Source organism: Benincasa hispida, chromosome 7 (assembly GCF_009727055.1).
Source record: "Benincasa hispida cultivar B227 chromosome 7, ASM972705v1, whole genome shotgun sequence".
In the NCBI taxonomy this organism is placed as follows: Eukaryota; Viridiplantae; Streptophyta; class Magnoliopsida; order Cucurbitales; family Cucurbitaceae; genus Benincasa; species Benincasa hispida.
This window is the reverse complement of record NC_052355.1, coordinates 22,558,761-22,576,638: the sequence shown is the minus strand read 5'-3', so window position 1 is coordinate 22,576,638 and position 17,878 is coordinate 22,558,761. Positions and strand designations below refer to the sequence as shown.

The 17,878-nt window shown below is 34.0% G+C and overlaps 2 protein-coding genes across 2 annotated transcripts; one reads left to right on the top strand and one right to left on the bottom strand.

Moving 5' to 3' along the window:
* Window positions 1–7,683: 7,683 nt before the first annotated feature.
* On the top strand, window positions 7,684–10,468 carry LOC120081472 (N-(5'-phosphoribosyl)anthranilate isomerase 1, chloroplastic-like). The gene is made up of 6 exons (XM_039036360.1): window positions 7,684–7,842; window positions 7,927–8,073; window positions 8,483–8,548; window positions 8,736–9,100; window positions 9,174–9,337; window positions 10,014–10,468. The coding sequence occupies exons 2-6, from the start codon at window positions 8,064–8,066 to the stop codon at window positions 10,237–10,239; spliced, it is 831 nt and encodes a 276-aa protein (XP_038892288.1). The 5' UTR covers window positions 7,684–7,842; window positions 7,927–8,063; the 3' UTR covers window positions 10,240–10,468.
* Window positions 10,469–10,951: 483 nt separating this feature from the next.
* On the bottom strand, window positions 10,952–13,834 carry LOC120081471 (omega-3 fatty acid desaturase, chloroplastic). The gene is made up of 8 exons (XM_039036359.1): window positions 12,976–13,834; window positions 12,770–12,859; window positions 12,588–12,654; window positions 12,404–12,496; window positions 12,118–12,303; window positions 11,905–11,985; window positions 11,669–11,806; window positions 10,952–11,569 (listed from the first exon to the last, which is right to left on the bottom strand). The coding sequence occupies exons 1-8, from the start codon at window positions 13,488–13,490 to the stop codon at window positions 11,402–11,404; spliced, it is 1,338 nt and encodes a 445-aa protein (XP_038892287.1). The 5' UTR covers window positions 13,491–13,834; the 3' UTR covers window positions 10,952–11,401.
* Window positions 13,835–17,878: the final 4,044 nt, after the last annotated feature.

The following is a 17,878-nucleotide window of genomic DNA, read 5'->3' as shown; positions in this document are numbered from 1 at the left end:
CTCCCTCTTGTCAATTTTGAACATTTCAAACTGACCCAAAAAATTGATTCCCAACTTGAATCCAAGCTACCAATGGGACCTTATGGACCTATGGCTCGAAGCTCTAACGGTACGTAAATAGCTGACTAAACTATTTAGCCACGAGATTCACTATCCGTTAACTGCCAGACATTCCACTAAAGACCGATAGTTGAACTCTTCTTACCACAGATATATTTATGTGTCCATCGGATATAACCAATCATGAGTACGATAACCCTTCACAGATGCTCGTAAGTACAGCTGGGCCAATTTACCATTTTGCTCCTGTAGTTACATCTTTCTCCTTAAGTACTACTGATCCCTCTAATGAACAATACAACATAGTCCTATTATGTATGAACACCTCTCGGCCCATGAGAAGGTGTGTGGCGACACATCGTTCAAGCCCTGGGATCAGCCCTTAACAAAGAAATCTATCTACTTACCCATGCTTCGAGGAATGAGTGAATTCCATTTTCTGTAGCTGAGTTCCCAGCTCCCAAATCAGACAAATCCCCAAAGTGATAGGTTTGAGTTGGCGAATTGGCCACTCGCACCCATGTAAATCAAAGGATCGCCCTCAATGACAGGAGTTCCCAACTCACTCAAGATTGAGGTTATGTTACCTACGGTCATCCTAGTGAAATGAAGTCTCTATCATAAATGACGATATATAACGAGACATTAGCACTTTGTGGTCAGGTCTTATACAAACTCTTTGTATAGGGTGCCCCCGCTCGCACGTCCCCACATGAATGATCAGGATCATACCATCTATAGTAAGTCACAACACTTGTAACTATTCCACAAAGTGGGCCACATCCGTAGCGTTACCAGGATAAGGTTTCCCTCCTATATCCATATACTATAGACTATTTTGGTTATCACTTAAGACATGATCCACTTGTATGTCACCACATACATGCTTAAGTTACATAATGATAACTAGGGATTTTAGTTTATTGTTTTGTGGTAAAGCAAATAAAACATCCAATGTGCAAAGTCAAGAAGTGAAGTAAATATCATATATTATACATCACAAGTGTTCATACAAAATGTGTTTACAAACTATAGGACACGAGACTTTAGGGCATCATCCCCAACATGTAGAATATATTGTAACGGGTATGAATAAGGATAGCTTAGAACAAAACAATATGGCATTGTTTAGGAAACAATACGTTGCCCAATTGTGGGCTGATCAATATATATGGTCATCTATAACTGAATTTCTTGAATTGAATTTTGAATGTATAGATGTTCAACTGAATAATATTAGAAAAAGTACAATAAAAAACTAGAAAAAAAATATATAAATGAACGATCGTCCACAAATAACTAAACAATCGTCAATAAATAACTAAATAATTGCCCATAAATAACTAAACTATCACCCATTAATAACTAAACGATTGTCCACAAATGATTGAAGTAAACGACACAAACAAGTAAACAATTGCCCACAAATAAGTAAACGATCACACACTTTATAATTAAACGATCGTACATAAACAAGTAAACGATCGCCCATAAATTATATATCATTAATCCTAGATGGGCCAGTGTCAGGTGTTATTAATATTTGTTTGTACGTTTTCTTGTTATGAGCTCTCTGACCACATCGTGTACACCTGTGGATTTGTCGTCGCGCCCTCTTCAGTAGAAGGTATCCTAATGGTTTGACATTGACCCACACTTGGTACCTTTCGTGGTGGCAGAATTTTGAAGTATTCAAAATTTGATCTTCTATTCTATTCTTGCCTATGTTTAACAAGGAAGATTGATTCTACATAAATAGCAAGCACACACTCAACTGTAAACCATTTTGCACATAATGTTTGAACATTAATGTTCCTAAAGGTTGTCGGAAGATATTGCATGGGAGCATGAGATCTCCATACAATTGAACTCCATACAAGTACATGTCAGTGCACGAAGATCAACCAAACCCCTCCCTCCCTACAAATATCCATCGTCCACATTAATTATATGCATGTCCATCGAGGAAACACGATATGTTCTAGACATCAGTTCTGATTCTTTAAGAATACTCATTGCATAATTAGTTACAATGCTTGTGAATGCCATTGCATGTGTAGGTCGGACATAGATCCAACCTTATAGCCACTCACGGATATTCTCCAATAGCTTCATGATTGATAGTTCTCGTGCATCTTTCAACACTCCATTAAGGCATTCAACTATACTTGTCGTCATCTTGTCATACCTACAATGGTATTGATAAACCCTTGCCCCACCATTATAATTCAATCTTCTCAAGATAGGCCATCACCCCAGGATATTGATGGAGCTTAGCCCAAGACATATGAAACTCAAAAATTCTACAAGCTTTCACCGCTAGGTAGAAATGTGGGATTATGTCTTTGTTCTTAAATCTATCCATCAAACTGTTTCGAATATGGTATATACATAGAGCATGAAATGCATCAGGGAATATACTTGAGATAGCCTTTGCAATTGAGATGTGACGTCTGATATAATCACTAAATTTGGAATGTCTCCTACTAAAGCCTTCAAATGAGTTATGAACCAAGTCTATGATGTATCGTTCTCACCATCTACAATACTTAAGGCGACAAGATATATATTGTTATTGGCATCAATACACGTTGCTATTAACAACAAACCTTTTCTAACTCTCATACAAATGGGTCCCATCAACAACGATTATTTGACGGATGCAGTTCAAGAAACCCTTAATACATGGAACAAATGCCATGAAGACGTATTTAAAATATTGTCAGTCCTCTACTTCAACCTCAAAGATCATACCTGGATTTGCAAGCTTAAGTGTCTCGCTATATGCCCTAACAATAGCATATGATCCTTCCGGTGACCCTCGTGCGAACACCAATCCATACTCTCTAGCGCGATAAGCCCGTCCGTAACTTATATTCACTCCAAAATCTCGTCGAACAACCTCAATTATATCCCTTGGGTGGTATGTTCAACCACCTTGTTCATATTTGGACTTGATTAAGTGTCCAATAACCCATTTTCTTTTGCTTTTTGATGATTACCCATTCTCTTGTCAAGAATATGTTCACTTGGATATTTCGTCACTTTGAAGGAATCACTTTCTTTTAGTTTATTTGCACTGACTCTCCACTTACATTCCTCCACTGAAACCATACAGTTAGCAAGCTCTTTGTTGACTTCTTTACACGATATTCGAAGTTCTTTGTTATTGCAAGTATTGATAATTTAACTGACAAGTCATATTTCGAAAAGAAAATCCGACCGACCTTTATATCCTCGTTCTTTAGACAATCATGAGGTATTGTGATGAGATTGTCATACGATGGGCCCTCTGATGGTCTGGGTATATCTAAAAATGGTTGGGCTGGAATTATGGAATGCATTTGAATCGAAGGCATCACCACTAATGGGATGAGAGTAGGTGGGTTGGAACATGAATGTAAGGTGTTGAAGAAGCTTGTGGTCCTGAAGATTGTCCATATTCATGGTCAGTATCGAACTATGGAGTACATATGGGTTCATTATTGTGACCAAACCAAGTTTCACTTCGATCATCCCCCCAAGTTACATGGCTCAATATGATCATCCAGTGAAGACATTGTGGGAATATTGCGTGTTAACATGGTTGCAAATCCAAAGTTTTGACTGGTTGGAATGGGTTGATTCGTTGGATTGTACTGCTAGTACTTATTCTCTATGTGTACTCCATGACCCTTCGCAAAGTGTAACTGATACAAATAACAACATCTAGGATGCATCACTACCTTGAAAGAAAAAAAACTAAGGTCTTCATTATCAATTATGTCAATCAGGGGAGCTGGGACCAATAAATTGTAACAACATTTGATGTATATCAAACATATTTAGTTCGATATTCAATCATTAGTGCATAATACTCACCAATTCACAAACCATTATATCATTTTTGACCTTCAGACCTTTCATATAACCTCCAACATAATTGTTACCAGACTGGTCTCATTCCCCACCAAATCGTACAAAGATGTGAAGTAGCGTCATTGATATGCAATCGGATTAGCAAATTTTAAGCAATATCCTATCAAATTTTAAGAAATCACCCAATAATTGTTAAAAGATTGTCTAACTGTTTATAAGTGTTTGCTTAGTACTGTATACATGATCGTGTATATATTACTAAACGATCGTTTAATATTATATAAACGATCGTTTACATTATACTAAACGATTTTTTTTATGTTATATAAGCGATCGTTTACATTATACTAAATGATCGTTTATATAATATTAAACGATTGTTTATATAATACTAAACGAGTGTTTATATTGTGATGAATGATCGTCTATATATTACTATATGGTCTTCGTTTAATACTAAACGACACTTATTATTAAAGAGAACAAGAAATATTTTAGAATATCACTTACATTCTCTTCGTTTCTAGATTTGACAAACGAATCATGCTCTATACCTAAAGCCACAATGAAATGAACAAAGATGAAAGCGATTGACAATGAGGATGTCAGACTGAAACACTGAAAGAACAATGGGAGGACTTCGTGGGGAGTTCGACAAAAAATACAAAACTAAGATTGATCTTCCATTCTTGATATCAATGTTATTCAATGCTTTGGTGGAATGTTGGTGTTGCATTGAATATGTGTTGAATGAATCGATGAAGAAATCATTAAAGAAAGAACACGAATATGGTGCGGTCTGAAGAGTTTTTTAAATTGAGGGTAAAATTGATATTTCATATGGGCAAAAAATAGTTATTGATAAGTTTTTAGGAAGAGGTCATTCATAGAGAAGTTTTTTGTTTTTTAGTTATTTTGTGAAACTTTCCCTTTCACTTGTGTTACCTATGTCTCTTTTGTTTTCTCTTCCAACGACAAAAAAATGAAAATTCAAAGTCATTCAAAACAAAAGATGCTTTAACGTTTTGCTTGTTTTATAAGCATGGTTAGAAAGAACGTGAAAACCGTATGAAAGTGAGTGGTCATTTAGTTAAAATAGAGTTGTATCGATAAAGATATGAAAAAAACAAAATTATCGTTTGAACAGGAAAATTGTGCGATCGCCAATATCAGCATACAAGATCGCTTACATCAGTATATGCCATCATTAACATCAGTGTAAGCGATCAATGACATCAGCGTAAGCGATCAATGACATCAGCGTAAGCGATCAATGCTATCGTGTACGCAATCGCTTACATCAGCATACGTGATCGCTCAGTTTTCGTTTTGAATTTTTTTTTTTTTGGTCATATCTTAGTCGATATAACTCCGTTTTTGCTAAATAGTCACTTGTTTTCATATGGTTTTTCATGTTCTTTCCAACCATGCATGTAAACTGAATAAAACTTAAAAAAACTTTGACTTTATTACTCCAAAAGTAAATATTATCTAAGTTTAAATGTTATAGTGTCATTTATATTCATTATTATTTAGAATTTTTCTCAATTTACAAGCTTAACAGAAACAACATGAAAAAAACGTATGAAAACAAGTGGTTATTTAGCTAAAACGAAGTTGTATCGATAAAGATATGACAAAAATAAAATTATTGTGCATGCAGAGAAGGTCGCGATTGCTGATGTCATGGTGGGCAATCGCATACATCACGGTGGGTAATTGCTGAAGTCATGGTAGGCGATCGCTTACATCAAGGAGCGCGATCATTTTGCATTTTTTTTTTCTTTTTTGTGTGCTATCTTTGTCAATTCAACTCCGTTTGAGCTAAATGACCACTTTTCATACATTTTTTCATCTTATTTCTGATTATGTTTATAAATTGATAAAAATGCTAAAAAATAATGAATATAAATGGAACTATGACATTTAAACTTAGATAAAATTTACTTTTGGAGAAATAAAGTCAAATATTATTTAAGTTTTTATTCCGTTTACGTACATGGTTGGAAAGAATACAAAAAAATGTATGAAATGAATGGTCATTTAGTAAAAACAAAGTTGTATCAACAAAAGTATGATAAAAAAAAAAAAACTAAGCCACCACGTATGTTGATGTAAATGATCACGTACGTTGATGTTAGCGATCGCATATATTGATGTAAGAAATCACATACAATGATGTCAGCAGTCGCACATTTTTTCTGCACAAACAATAACTTGTTTTGTCATATCTTTGTCGATACTCCAATTTAACTAAATGGCCACTTATTTTCATGCGATTTTTCGCGTTCTTTCTAACCATGCTTATAAAGTAAGCAAAATGTTAAAGAATATTTAGTTTTTAATGACCTTGAATTTTTGTTTTTTCGTTGTTAAGGGAAGAGCAAAAGAGATAACAAATGAAGAGATCATTTAACATTAGTGGTATTTTCCATGCCAAAAGGGCCAATAACAAATAAGTTTTTAGAAAGAGGTTCGTCGCAAAAAAGTTTTTGTTTTTTAGATCATTTTGTACAATTTTCCAACCAAAATGGTGTTTTAACCAATATCTATTTACTAATTTAAATATTATTTTTAATATTTTTATAAATATTTATTGACATCAACATTTTATCGATATTTTAGATATTATTGTAAGATTGAAATCTCAACATTTCTATCAACATGGATAATCAGTGATTTCAAAACTCTCTCTAAAAAGAATGGTAAAAGATAACCCTTTTTAAGTTTCACTTTTCAAACTAACATATTTTTTAAAATTCGTTAAACTAGGTTTTTTCTCTATCCCTCTCAATCAAGATTGACCACCGAAGTTTAGTTAACAAATTAATTTTTGTTCATCTTATATTCAAACAATTGATTCCAAGATTCATATAATTTTTTCAAATCTTACCTAACCTTTTTTATCTTTCCAAAATTTAAAAATTACACTACTAGAGATTGTACAAATTGGAGAAATTTAAAAAATAAAAAAATTGATAAATCCATTTAGATAACTGGTAAATTAATTTTGAAAATTTGTGGAAACATAAATTGGACTTAAGATTTGAAAGATAGGATAAGATTTGGGAAAGATTATATGAGAAAATTTGGAAAGAGATAAGAGTTGATATAAGATTTGGAAATATTATATAATGTGAAATTATGTGGACTTCGGTGTTCATCTCGTAGAAAATAACATGAAATTTTATATAATTGGGCTTTCTCGATGAGATCTCGGACATGATTAACATTGAAATTCTATATATTTAGATTTTCTCATTAAAATCTTGAGCAGAATTAACACTAAGAATCCATGTATTTTCCAAATCTCTTAATTTTTCACAAAAATTGATCTTTTCCAAAATTTAAAAATATAAGTGTAATCATTTAAAATTCATTTGGAAAATTTATTTTGATAATTGGTAAATCTATCTAAAAAATTGGAAATTCAGATAATTGTGAAAATAAAAATTGGGTAAACGATTTAAAAAAAAATGTAAGATTTGATATAAAATTTGATAAAGATAAGAGAAAATTTGAAAATATATCTATATGATTTGAAAATATTATACAATATTTTTAAAAAGTAATATAATATTTAAAAGGTAATAAAATTTCAATTTAATACTAGGTGAAATTTCTTGGAGAAAGTCCATAATAATGGATAGGATGAAAAAGTTAATTTTTTAAATCTCAGTAATCGATCTTTGATCGAAATGACCGAAACAAAATTGTGTTTTCAAAAAGTCTGATGGAGAAAAATGAAGCTTAAAAAGGTTTATTTTTTACCATTTTCCCTAAAGAAAAAAGTGTGCTGTCGGTAATATTGTTTTTGTGTTTGGTGTTAAATGAATGTAATTAAAAATATTTGAAATGAGGCGTCAGCTGACCAAGAATAGGAGAATAGCTCCGTGCTGCAAAATGGGTTTGCCTGAAAATCAGGTAACTTTTTCACCTCATCAAGAATCCATTTCACTAATTTTAACGAGGGTTGTTCAAAATTCAATTGCCAATTTTGTTTTTCAGTTTACCCATTGAAGGATAATTTAATCGGAAAAACAAGCCAAGAATTTTGAACAAAATTTGTTCCTCATTAGCAATTCAACTTCATCTGAAACAATTTGTGATCAGAAATAAGAATCTAAAGAAAAGAGGGCAGAAAAATGATTGCAGGTATGATTCTACAATTTTATTCGAGACTGTTTGATATTTTCCCCTTCATTTCCCTGTATGCCCACCAACTGTTCGACGAATTTCCTAAATGATTTGCATTGCCATCTCACTGCTTCTCCGCCGCTTTAGTTATCCCCCCATGGCGGTCTTATAAGGGTTCATATTTAATTCATTACTATCAAATGGAGTTGAAAACAAAAATGCATGCCTATTAATGATTTTCCCAGATAAACAAAAGCATGGTGTGGAGCTGTTTTCTTTCTTTTTGTTTTAGTTATGTTCTTTGCTTTTCAAAAGTGAACTATTTGATTCTTTGATCATGGGATTTCCCACCATTTTTTTCCATAAACAATTTTCCTTTCCTTATAGTGTAAAACCCTGATATCATAATCTCTTTCCACGATTCCAGGCTTAACTAATGGAAGCTGCTTTTGGCCAAAAGTTGTACATGTGCGTGGAAGGCACCAGTTTCATGGTATTACTTTGCTCCATTTATCTATTTCAGTAATTCAACGTCTGAAGGTCCCAATAGGATAAGCGTAATATGACAACGTTCACTCATATCGGAATCACTGTTCTGCCTTGTACTTGGTCTTTTCGACATTGCTTTTATGGATGTTGAAGAATGTTTTACTTTCGGTCATAGCCTTCTTTCTTTGTAGGTTTGAATAGGGACAGTTCATACATTGAGAGAAACTGGCCCTGCCAAAGGAAAAAGATTACTTGTGGCATTTCTGAACTAGAGAATGTATATTCAAGCCTTGAACATCATAGAAAGGACAAGATTCTTGTTAAGATGTGCGGTATTGCATCGGCGAGAGATGCTGCTATGGCAGCAGAATCTGGTGCTGATTTCATTGGGATGATTATTTGGCCAAACTCAAAACGTTCTGTTTCACTTTCAGTTGCCAAGGAGATATCCAGAATTGCTAGACAAAATGGTGCACAGCCAGTTGGAGTGTTTGTTGATGACGATGTTGAAACAATATCACGAGCCGCTGATACATGTGACCTTGAACTTGTGCAGGTACATCTTTTTGTTGTTCTCATCACCTTGTCCACAAAAATAACTTTCATACTTTAAATTTGGATTCTCACAGCTTCATGGAGACAGTTCACGGGCAGCATTGCCATTTCTAGTCAAAGATTATAGAATTATTTATGTTCTGAATGCAAATGAAGATGGAAGTCTTCTAAATGAGATCTCCACCGAGGACTGTTCTTTGGTCGATTGGGTTCTTGTTGACAGTGCCAAAGGTGGCAGGTACATCACAATTCCCTCTCAATATGCTGGTTTTGGTTGGGTATCTAGTACAATGCCTTTGAATTGGTGTACAATGCTTATTTATTTAGGTTACTTTTCCTTCTTTTGAGTTTAATAACATGTGGGTTTAGAGATTTAAACTTTTGATATTTTGATCAATAATATATGTCTTAATCAATTAATTTACATTTTAATTGGCCTAAATTTTATTATAATCTCGAGTTTTTAATGTTTGTTTTGTTTGTCATTACGCATTAAAATGTTTGGGTTAGTTCTTGGGGATAAATTTTCCACACAAGTTTGCATAGTCCCATATAAGACAAACAACAAAATGTTTCAAAAAAATGAAAATAATAAATAACAAAAACTATGAACGAGGGTAATCAAATTTTATGCCATGTTGAAAACTAAATTATAATATTTGAAAATACAACCAAAACAAAACAAGCTACAAATGACAGCGAGACCAAAATAAACAAGGTAGAGACTCCTATTTCCACAAACCGACTACATAAGCTACTGAAATTAATTCTACGTGTTTGTGTTGTATTAGCTAGAAATCCATATCAAACCTTGAAAAAAAGTGTTGATTTTGACTACGTAGCAGCAGCCATTAAGCTTTTCTTCTTCCTGTATGTGATATGGGATAATTTAATTATTTTTGTGTTGGATGCAGTGGGAAGGGATTCAACTGGGCCCAGTTTGAGGTACCAATAATTAGAAGCAAACAAGGCTGGCTCTTGGCTGGAGGCATCAATCCAGAAAACGTGTCTGAAGCCTTATCTATTCTCAAGCCTCAAGGGGTTGATGTTAGCAGTGGAATCTGTGGCTCAGATGGGATACAGAAGGATCTTATTCGAATCAAGTCTTTTTTGAAGGTTGTTCATTCAGTTAACTATTGATCTAGAAAGTTGAGTATCCAAAAGTATCCAATTTTCTTAACTAATCCCAGAGAAAGAATACTGATTTTGTTTCATGTGGAACTGTTGAGTAATTTAGTCTTATAACAATCATTTTGTCTAACCACAGGCCAACTCTATTTTGCTTTCTTTATTTCATTCGACATGGCTAATAATCCATTCCCTTTTGTTTCCATTTAATAATATGACATCAAAATTTGGGGATTTCCTTCTTGAGTTGTATTTAAATCCAAATATGATGTAATACTCTAAAAAAAATTGTGATGATCCCATGTTTCACATCCAATGACAGACAATCACCCATTTAAACATAAATGGTTTAAATACCTTTTGATTTTTGGTTCATTTTAGTCCATATACTTTAAAAAAGTGATCATTTTAGTTATTTTATTTTCATTTTTTAAATGTGGGCATACATTTTAATTATAAGATTTCATTTTCATAAGATTTATTAAAAATTTTGCAAATAGAAACTAAAATGGACACTTTTTAAAAGTACATATAAACTAAACATGTACAATAGATATTTTAAAAGTTAAAGATATGGAGTCAAAATAGTATCTAAATCAACATTTAAGTATCAATTATCAGTATTATACCCTTAAATACAACTTAAAAAGTTGCATTTAAATACTCTTCTTAATTTATGATGCACTATTTTGAAAACAATTGCCATAACATTCCATTTAGTTGATTTTCTGCTTCTACTTGAGGAGGTAGCATTTACTTGGTATTTCAAAACCACATCACAGACCTCGCCATTTCAGTGATTAAGAAATTGCCCATCCATTTTAACAAAGCCTATTGGGACTTGAACTTGGGGAGGAGCCCAAATTTTAGAACAATTACAAAAATAAATAGACTCCTCCCATATAAATTGATAGCATTGTGGTTCACTAATGGTTTATTAAACATACTTCAAGCAAAAATCAATGCCAAATTTTTCTTTCATGTGGCTATAATAATAATATGCAACTCTAATACCCTAAAAGCATGAATACTATCGTCATGAACAGCTTCTCCCTTGAAGTTTTCTCGGCAGTTGATCATATTTTAAACTTGAATGGCTCACAAGCTATTCGCAAAGAATTTTGGTGTATACTAGTTGAAAGACAATGAGCAGATATTGGTCCTGTTGATTTGATCAAGACAGGTCGGGGTCGGTCTGATAATATACGATGTCCCCAGAATCGCTCACAAAGTGATCTTTTCTCAGGCTTTTTACAAGAACTCCCAATAAGTGAAATGGGAGAGGCCAAGATTTCTCTGGTTCTCGATAATACTTCCCGAGCACCGGCTTTGTTGCCTCGGTCTAAGACGATAAGATTGCAGTTGTTAGCGATGAGAATTTCAAATCTACAGAACAAAGATAAGTTTGAACTTTAGATGCAGGGCTGAGAAGGATACTCACTGCTTCTATTAAGTGATAGTGTGGGATCTGAGGGAAGAGATGGTGAATGACATGAGTTCCAATGTCATGATGGATGTTGTTGATCCATCCGTAATCGCGATCGAGAGTCGTTAATCCACCTCTTAGGTAACTCCATTCCTGTTTGATCATCAAAAAATTGTGTCAAACACATCACTTTATGGTGTGTTGTTCTTGAAATTCCACACCAAACACTTGGAAAGATTTGATTGGCATACCTCTCCACGATACCAAGGAAGTTTATCTTCGTGACCGTGATGATGCAAGTACGTGACCGCGTCCAGCCACATGACAAACATCTACATAAGGAAAACATTCAGAGCAGTGCACCAAAGAACGATGGTACTGAAAAAAGAAGTTAATCGAGCATAGCAGTCGGACGAAAAACTAAGAAGTAATCAGCGTGAATTCGTCATCAAAGCCAAACTCACCAGGTAAGGAATGCCATAGAGTTTGAGGATTTGGAGGGGACCCATCACTACAGATAGACATCCAAGCAGCGCAAGCATTGCAGTCCAACAAGCAGTGGATGTAATGATATCGTTTCGCTCACTTGGTACGAACAAATCGCTGTTAGGGTCGAAATGAGAGCCCTTCTTTCCAGGACTTCTACTCCACTGTAATATCACCAACATGATTCATTAGAATCCATAAAAAAAATTGGCATAACATTGAAGATTCATACAGAAGGATGACGAAAGAACGGAGTGCACTAACCAGATACACAGGGTATGCAAGCATGGGGAATGGCAGAGTGAACCTTAGTGTTCTTGTTGCTTTATCCAAACTCCTATAAATCTTCTCAGACAACTGCAAAACAGACATGAACATATTGCTATTGAATGAGACTCAACAAAATGATCATTTCTCTGTTTCGGAAGGGAAAGAACAAAGAACTTACAGGATGCCATGATTCATCATTTTCCACATGGCCGTGATTCTGGTGATGAGTTCTATGGCTAATTCTCCTGAGTTTAAGAAACAACATGATATAAAACTACAGTATATATTGTCATAGAAAGTAAAAGCTACAGAGAAGAATAATTGACCAAACAAGATTCAGAAAGACAATCAGAAACTAACCATCCATGATATGGAACTAGGATTGAAGAATGAAGAATATGGCCAACAACACTATTCAATTTTGGGTCATTAGAGAAACTTCCATGGCCACTGCACATTCACCAACCAAATCAAAAAAACCATTAAGCAAACACAAATCAGGCAAAGGAATTCCAAGACAAAAAGCAGGTAAAGATATTCAATGGCTTCAACAGAGAGAGAATTACCAATCATGACCAAGAACAAAAAGAGCCCAAAACATTGTTCCTTGAGCAAACCAGTAAAGAGGCCAAACAACCCAATTGTTGAAGTAAGCAGCAACAGCAGCCAATCCAAACACCACAACTACATCCCTCACAACATAGCTCATTGATTTCCAAGGATCCTTAACCCAACAATGCTTCGGAATGGCAGCCCGAATATCGGCCAGCCGAAACGGCGGAGCAGCAGCCGGGTCGAAATCCCCCTCATCCTCAACCCCATTAATCCCATCAACTCTCTCCTTCTCATTATCCTCATCAATAGAAGCAACTCTCACAGGAGCACTCACATTCAATGCCCAACTCTTCCCTCTAGTAGAAAGTCCCAAAGAAGACCGAAGAACATGAGCTTTAGAGGCCAACAATGGCTGCCTAATCTCAGAAACCATAAAAGTTTTAGAAGCAATCCCGTTCCTAGATGGCTGAGGATAGATCCTAGGGAGTGGTTTAACACCACATTCAGATAAAACCCACCTCGCCATTAGAAACCCAGATGAGAAAAAACAAGTAGCCTCAAGTTTCCAAGGCTCTAACAGCTTAAGATAAAGAAAAAGAAAATATGGGTAATAAACAAAACCCTAAAATAAAAGGAAATCAGAAGCAGATATGAGATAACACAGCCAGAAATCTCCTCATTCACTTACAACCATAAAACCCAACTTGTGTTTCTTGTTGATTGTCCTCTAACTTGGCACCCTCTCTCTTTTTCTGTCTATTTATAATCCACCATTCATAACAATGACTGTTCCTCCGTCTACACAGTCTATAGAGCAACTTTTTAGACGCTTGTTGGATATTCCAAGAAAATGGGTAGGGTTCAGATTTCATAATTCGCCATACCCACTTATAAAACTTGAAATAAACACCAAAATTAAGTGAAATTGGAGGAAATCAACGAAGGGAGAAGGAAGGTGACGTGGTCAAATCGAAGACGTAGAAAGTGGGAATTTAGAATTCTAAAAAAAATTCGCATGTTTTTGTGATTTGTAGTCTGAGGTCAATTTTCACATCGTTGAATTTGGAATTATGATCTTTTTTGCTTGAACACGTCTAGGCAATTTAGTTTTGAATTTGATTGACTCTGCTCAAAGGGAAGATTCCCTTTTGTCCGACCACTCCTCTAATCTCCTTATCATTATTATTATTTTTTTAAAGGCTCTAATCTCCTCATTAATGATAGGTTTAGGATTGATTAATTTAATGAGTCCTAAGATTAGTACATTTACGTGCAATTTCGTTTAGTTTTTGTGCCTTGTTTCTTTGAAAAAGACAATTTTGCTAGTTTGGATCATGACAACTTTCTTAGATTTATTAATAAATTTTGTCGATACAAGATTCTCATAACAGTGTTTTAAGTCTGCACGTGAACTTACAAGATAGAATCCTCCATACCTATATGGTATTCAGCTCGACGCACTTTAAAAATTTAGTTAATAACGGATCTAATTGGTGTCAAGATGAGTGATATTGCATATCTAATGGAGTGAATGTTGAGGTTGATGCCTTAAATCTTGTAGTTTGTAAACTATATATGAATTATTTATTTAATAAAATAAGATGTTATTTTATTCAAAATTTAGATTACATTAACTTGATTCAATAAACTAAAATACAAGGTTACTTAAACATGTATGTGGTCGACATACAAGTGGATCACGTCTAAGTAATAACCTAAATAGTCTGTAGTATATAGATAACATTAGGTGTCTTATTCGGGTGACACTACAGATATAGCTCACTTTGTAAATATTACAAGAGTTGTAAAGTAATACCAACTGTGTGATCCTAATCTTTCATGTGGAGACATACAAGTGGGGTATCTTTACAGAGAGTTTGTATAAGATCGGACCGCGAAATGATTAATTTCTCTTTCTAACACCGTTAATTAAAGAGATGAACATTTCATAGGATGTCCACAGGTGACCCGACCTCAATCTTGAGTGAGCTCTTGTCTATGAGGGCAGTCCTTTGATGTAAGAATGACCAGTATCACCGACTCAATATGCTTACCATTTTGGAGATTTGTCCGAGGAGAGAGCTGGGAACATAGCTACACAAGATGGAATTCACTCATTCTCATCTTTAGGGTAAGTAGATGAATTTCTCTATAAGGGTGCTATTTTCGGGTCACAATGAGACCCCACCCACCCAATGGCCCAAGAGAGATTTAGTTTATAGTTGGACTATAAGTTGATTGTTCTTTAGAGGGATTAGTGGTACTCAAGGAGTTAGATATAATAACGAGCAATTCGTGAATAGGGTTGGCAAAATGCTCTACGGGGTCGAGTCTCCGGAGACCCACCCCAACCCAGGTTTGACTAGGGATGGGATTAAATCGGGGACGGGGCGGGGATAAAAAGAGGGTAATCCCTACCCCAATTAGTTTTTTAATATATATTATATATATATTATATTATATATATATATATATATATATATTAGGTATTTAACTTTTACCTTTCTAGTTTTTAATTTAGCCCAATCTAAGCCCAACTAAAGTGTCCAAGCCCAAACCAAATATATTTTTAGGATTTTTTTTAAAAAAATAAGTCCCCATGGGAAACAAAAGGGAAAATGGGGAATGGGTCCTACATGATTTGTTTCCCGACGGAAAATCGCCGCGCCCCGATCCCGCCTTCAGATGACGGGGATGGGATAAAATCCCCAAATGGAGAATGGGGACGAGGAACCCTCCTCTGTCCCGGCCCGGCCCGGCCCCGTCGCCAATCCTATTCATAAAGTGTTGACTTACTGTTAGATTAGTTATATCCGTGGATACAAAATATATTTATACCATGCGAAGAATGTAGTTATAGGTCTTTAGATTGAGTGACATGCTGTAATGAATGTTGGTTAATTTAATTAAAGAGTTTAATTAATTAATTAATCTCATATCATTGCAATTTCTAATCTATAGATTTCATTAGGTCCCCTTACTAGGATAAAACAAGAATCATTTGGGTTAATTTGAATGTTTCAAATTAAAATAGGAAAATTATTGTATGAGTTTACAATTAATATAATGTATGTGGATACATTATAAATAAAATAATTTTGAATTATATTCAAATTTATACTTTATTATATGAGAGAGATTAATTTTGAATAATATTTAAATATTCTTTATATGAATGAGATTTATATAAAAACTATAAGATAATATGAAAGAGATTCATATTAAAACTATACTTATGTGAGAGGATGTTGTTTGAATATGATTCCAATTAAATTAAATATAATTATAATTAATTATTAAATTAATATTCATTTAATTATATATTAAATTTAATTTAATATATATTAAATAAATTTATTAAAAATAACTCCCATGGAAGTTTTGTGTGAGTTAGTGGAGGGCAATTGAAACTCTCTCTCCAACCAAACTCCCTTTCTTAATATCAAGTTATTGAGAGTTTTTTCAAAGTGATATTGGACCAATTTTTTTTTTCTTTTTTGGAGAAGTCCTCTATAATTGTTTTCTCTCTATAATGAAATGAAAAATCTCTTTCTCGCTCTATACATTTTTACAGAAACATTGTTCTATAAATCTCTTCCTTTCTAAAGATTCCCACAAACCATGATTCTTGTCTAAAGAATAATAAGGTAACAAGAAAGACCCGTTGATAGTATCTTGGTGTTTGCTTGTGACTGTTCATAGTTGTACGCAAGGTAAATCTTCTCATCCCTGTAAGAACATGTTGTTTATGGAATGTTTTTCCTTTGTTTGTTTTTTCTCTATTTTTCATATGTTCCAAAATGAATTCAAAGGCATACGGGTTGATGCACTTCAGCTGAGAAATTCGATTACTTCAATGAAGTATCTCTTTATTTATATGATTGAATGGTTTGATACCGCGATGGAGTTTTTACACAAGCATCATCTGTGTGAGGGGGATCAGCAGGGTCAGTTGCACGATAGGACACTTTTTCGAAGTTTCACTATCTCTTTTTTTTAGGGTTAGGTTTCTCTTTTGCTCGAGAGCCCTGGACTTCCACCTTTTAGCGCTCACGCTCTCGTATGTCGTGGATTGGGTTGAATGACTTTTGTCTTAATTCACCCCATAACAAATTCTCTTTTGTAAGTTCATTTTTGTCCCCACACCTTTAACACTTTACCTTCTAGGTTGGATTTGAATTTCTAAACCTTTAAATAAATGATATAGTATTTTAGAAAAAAAAAAAAATGGATGCATCATTTTTTTTTTGTTGTTTTGTTTACTCAATTTTTCAACAACAATTTACCATTTCCTTTTTTTCAAATATTTTTCTTTTTTTTCTGTTGAGTAGTTAATGTGAATAGTTGCAAAAAAGATGGGTGCAGCTCAATATTCACCCAAGTATTACTTATATCTTAAGATCCTATTAATATTTAATAGTCATTTGATTTTTTAAAATTAAGATAATGAACACTATCTTCACCTCTAAATTTTTTTACTGTGTAATTTACTTTTGTTAGGTTGTATGTCCTAAAACTCGCAGTTGGTAAAGTTAAACATATTCTATAATCAATAAAGATGTTATTCAACATTTCTTCAATAAAGTTGTTATTGAGTCAATAAATTGCATTTGTAAAGCCTAAATCCACTAAACTAAATCCAAGACTATTATTAGAATATTTAAACTTTATGTAGAGACATAAAGATGGATCAAGTTCGAGTAAATAGCCAAAACGGTCTATAATATATAAATAGGGTTGGGTGTCTTATTCTAGTAACACTATCGGATGCAACCTACTATGTAGTTGTTACAATTTAGTGTGAAGGTGCTACAAACGAAGTTATCCTGATTCATTCATGTATTGACATGAGGAGTAGGGGCATCCTATGCAATAAGTTTGTGTAAGATCGGACCAAGAAATAAGTCACTCTAC